General features: G+C 33.7%; 1 protein-coding gene across 3 annotated transcripts in view; it reads right to left on the bottom strand.

Annotated features, from left to right (window-relative positions):
• Positions 1-875: 875 nt before the first annotated feature.
• The window catches only part of LOC117106309 (HEAT repeat-containing protein 1-like), a 40557-nt gene continuing 36726 nt past the window's right edge, over positions 876-4706 (bottom strand). For all 3 annotated transcript variants that reach the window (XM_033247676.1, XM_033247678.1, XM_033247677.1), the window contains exons 39-42: positions 3793-3935; positions 2846-3004; positions 2428-2536; positions 876-2000 (exon numbers count right to left, since the gene is read on the bottom strand). In XM_033247676.1, the coding sequence (XP_033103567.1) occupies positions 1912-2000; positions 2428-2536; positions 2846-3004; positions 3793-3935 (500 nt within the window). In that variant the 3' untranslated portion in view covers positions 876-1911. The remainder of the gene's footprint in view (positions 2001-2427; positions 2537-2845; positions 3005-3792; positions 3936-4706) is intronic.

Genomic DNA, 4706 nt, shown 5'->3' with positions numbered 1-4706 from the left:
CAATCAATCAAAATCTATGAAATATATTATTTACAATATAAATGCTGACACTATTAAAAAAAAAAACACATTGGTAGAAGACATTGGTAGAAGAGGTACAAAAAAACTATTTTAAAAAAAGGAGGAGGGGGGGTTAGGAGGTAAAAAAAATCAAGAAAATACATATCTAATGGAACGTTAGAAAAAATAACAATTACTTTAAGCGTGTATCATACCAATGCCACAGTGAAGTCTTCTAACACCCAGTTTGTAGGCCTACATACTGGAAATGCATACCAAAGCAGTGACACTGTTAAATGTAAAAAGAAAATCACTTACTAACAATATAAAAGGAACTGCGTTGTGGTAGAATTAAACAATGTTTTATGAAATATTTTGTAGGCTTATGGTAAGAATGGTATATTTATAACTTCCTGTGCATTTATGTAGAATAATTCATTTCGCAAGACCAATTTATCAAGGGCGTTTTGTATTGTTATGCCATTTACCAAACTTTCCAACCAATGCAGATTAACAATTGTAAATTGGGCGTCAACGGCATTAATTGATGCCAATGAATAAAATCCGACCCCTTTGGCCACTCCATGGCGCATTCAAAGTTGTATTGCGTCTTTGTCACTTGTTTTGCCGAAATTAATAAAATAAAAAATTATGTATTTTTAGGGCAATTTTATTATATTATTATTATTATTATTATTATTATCATTATTAATATATTACCACTAGCATTACATCAACCATTGTGTTTCATATGTGCTCTGACAGAATATACTTCAAATGAAATACTGACTTATTTGTAACTACAGTATACAGTATCTATATTAAAGGTGCTGCGTAGGCAAATAAATATGTAAATGAAACACAAAGATATAGTCTGTAATTCGCAAAAATTTATTGAAGATAGGAATCAAGGAAATCTTTTGGTCATCATAGATCTTTATCAAGTTATACATACATATATATAAACGATAGATGCAGTGCTCTGTGTGATTCCAGGAACAAATGATGTTATAAACATATGAGGCATAGCCAATACTATAGGAAAATTTTAGGATTTCCACTTTCATGGTTGAGTGCACACACTGGCTACCACCGGTACTGTAAAAGCCAACTCAACTGTGCTATGAAATCATACAGAACACCAAACAAAGCATGTTCTTGTCATGCTATTGCAATTGAAATAAATTAGATTTATTGGTGCAGATAACAAAAATTTTGATAAATTATTTCCGGATGCACGTTTGTACAAAGTTCTAATTTGACCTTGAACTCGATAAATTCAAGGTCATTGCAAAAGGATATACAAAATGCTAAATACCTTCATATCACATCAGAACATTTTCAATACAATTTTGAATCAATCTCATATACTTTGCTATCAAAAGTTGCAGTCTTCGTAAATACACATGATAATCCACACAAATAAATGGTTAGGCAAGAATTTTTTATAATTCTTGTTCCTAATTATATAAATTTAAAGCACTTAACCATCCTGTAACTACACTTTTTACAATACATTCACCTATAACATTTTATTTTCTACTTTCTCTTCCATCTGGATGCTTTTGGCAAAAAAACATGCTACTACTGAAAATGAAGCTACTGTCTGTTACAGTAGTATGAATGAATGCAAGATTAAAAGCAAGATTTTGATGAACACATAAAATCCTATAAAATGGTATCACAGTACTTGGACAATTAGCCCTACATTTGGCTTCGATTTAGACAGCTAGATTCTGTATCAAGACCATAATAAGCAGCAAAAAGTTGGAATACCAAAGATGATACAAGAGGGTCGTCTTATATGCCCAACATTAAAAAATCATCCAAAAATCTTCTCAAACTCGGGTCATCTTTACACGCGGATTGCTCTATAGTATATAAGGTACATCGTCCAACAGATCAATTCTTTTAAAAATATTTATTTAGAGGTTCCCCAAGCGTCTTTTCAAGCTGTCCAATCACTTTTTGACATTGCATTTCAACTTCAGTTGATTCATCTGCAAAGAAAATTAAACCAGGATGTGTTAAAAAATAAAAAAAATAAAAACATTTATTTACTCCCAATTACAAACATCAAACCTAACAAAAAAACACCATGCATTTCTACAGTTTTGCAGCAAGTCAGACAGCCTGATCAAATACAGTCTGTTGGGTCCAAAAGACAAAAATCTGATAGAATTTGACGAGTTTTGGACACAATTCAAATCTTTAAGACATATCCAGACTATCAAAATTTGTTTGACAACATGTGACATGCCTAAATATGGTCATGATCACATTATATCATGAACATATTTAGGCGTATCATGACTATATATGGGCATACATCAATTTTTTGTCAAACAAAATTTGATAGTTTGGACATCACTCTTTTAATCTTATCAAAACTTTGCATATTTACTTTAAAAATTTCTGTGAATTTACCTTCTAAGAGTTCTGAAAGGAAGGGAAGTGTTTCTGGCAATAGCGTAAGGAACTCCTCACCAAGTTGTTTGTGCACTTCCTCCAGGATTACCAGAGTGGCAAAACGAACCTATTAATTAAAAGAAATAAAATCTGTTTAAAACTCCCTCTGGTGGCCAGCTCACATCAATTTGCCAGGCTGCATTCAACCTTTTAAAAATGTCAACATCCTGAATACACTACCTTGTCAGATACAGCAATGGAAGGAAAACTTCATTTATATCTAAACACATCAGTCAACTTGTACACATAAAATTCACATGTAGAGTAGACAAACTTGCACATTATGCATACACAATTCATACTTCAGACACTGTACAGGGCAGTTAGCAATCTAATTTTATACTCAATGTTCTTAAGCGGAGCACCATTACTTTACCTTTGGTTCTGAATGACGTGTTTTGAGAAGCAATTGGTAGTTGAGTGGTTGCCAACAGCCTGTGTCCTGAGCACAGGTCATCATCTGTGCTATACATGGGGTCAAGTGGCGACTGATCAGAGCTTCATATTCAACTTCCCCTATACTGGTATTCTCAACCTGGGAATATATGATATACAAATCATTAATATTCATTATCATCATGATTGCAAAGCAAAACAGAACAGGACTGTACCATGACCCTCTGGGGTGTGGACAAGAATTTAATTCAATTTCGGTAGTTTGAATTGTGAGTTTAAGAGGCAAATTATGCCAGTCGTAAACAGGCCTGAACAGGAAGGAGTTCTTATATCTGTCAGCTCTGGTATTGATTATTTTGGGACTGGTACTGGCATAGGCATTTATAAAGTACCACTTCCTAAAAGTTCTATTGCACTGTTGTGAAGGAATCACTTGGCTGATTAGCATCTCAACATTGAAGTTTATTGAATGTAATTGGTGAATCCCCGTTAGAATGAAATATTATTGACACAGCCTGGCTGCTTCACATCTTTCTGCGAGAGACATTCCCATCCCAGTCCCTCAATAATTTCAGTAACTCTGGTTTTATGGCAGTAATTGTTGACCACAAATTGTGCCGTTCTCCTTTGGATTGCGTCAAGCATGCTTATCAGTGCAATGGGATAGAATATTTCATGAGGTAAAAGTGTGTTCTTATCAACTCAGCTATGCTTTGTTGAATAGAATCTTCTTATAAGAATGCTTTAGTGCTAACACCAAGGGCAATTTAAGAATCAAAAATGTCAAAGAATATTGAAAATCTGTATAATCAGCATTATAATAATAGTATTCATCAACTAATTTAGTAAAATATATTACATTATATTTCCAAAATATGTCAGTACAACTTTCGGAAAAATAATTTTTAAAACACATGTTTAACATACCTGATTCAATAATGGTATCATAAACATCTCAAATCTCTCTTTGCTAACAAAACCTTCCTTGTCGTACAGAAAAACTTTGTATAGGGTGGATAGAATGGAATGTAAGAGTAAGCTGCACTTGGTACCTGTAAACAGCTGCTCACCTGCAATAGAGAAGGTTAGAATTATGACATTTTCCATCTTAAAAGGAAGTTTTGGTTTTCACTCTAGTGGCACCAGTGGCAGCACCAGAAGGTGTCCGAGTTTTTTTTTTTAAAGAAAATGTTAGGAACAAATTTTGTCCTTCTGAAATATGCATGGAAGATTAAGCGAAAACGAGTGTATACTACTTAGCAGTTTTGTCCCTTGACAGACATGGGAACATTTTTAATCTTACATGATATTGCACAACAAATATAAAACTTCTCCAGACTTATTTTTCTCCCAACCTCAGGGGTCATTCTATGAAATGTTTGCAAGCACAAAAGAGCCGAAGTTGGAGAAACATTTTTTAGCAATTGAGTGGCAGTTGAGTAGGATAAACCTCCGATGAGCATTGTGACAGTACCAATGTGGATTCCTGCAAGGAAAGACTGAGGGCCCTACTCAAGGAATAGATGGCCTAATGACCAAGTATCCAAATATTTGAGTATACAAGGTTGGTAGTCAAGCTGAATATGTGGCAAAGACAAGCCAAACCAGTCACTCGTCACAAATCGTGTTTCAGAGAAAATGGCCAAAACATGTTGGAATGTCAAATTTTTTTAAATCTATTTTATTGCACTAAACTAATCTTTATATATCTATACATCATTCTATGCTGTTAATTTCCCCATTTTCAATGTTAAAACAACACTTTTTAAGGATTTGATGATAGTTTCTGCATGGGAAATGCCTGAAATCATAAACTTTGAAGGCTGATTTCTCATATATTG

This window comes from Anneissia japonica, unplaced genomic scaffold (genome assembly GCF_011630105.1).
Source record: "Anneissia japonica isolate Jap-2015-1 unplaced genomic scaffold, ASM1163010v1 scaffold287767_len825999_cov190, whole genome shotgun sequence".
Lineage (NCBI taxonomy): Eukaryota > Metazoa > Echinodermata > Crinoidea > Comatulida > Comatulidae > Anneissia > Anneissia japonica.
Note: the sequence above shows the minus strand (reverse complement) of the source record. Positions and strands in the feature narration are given on the sequence as shown.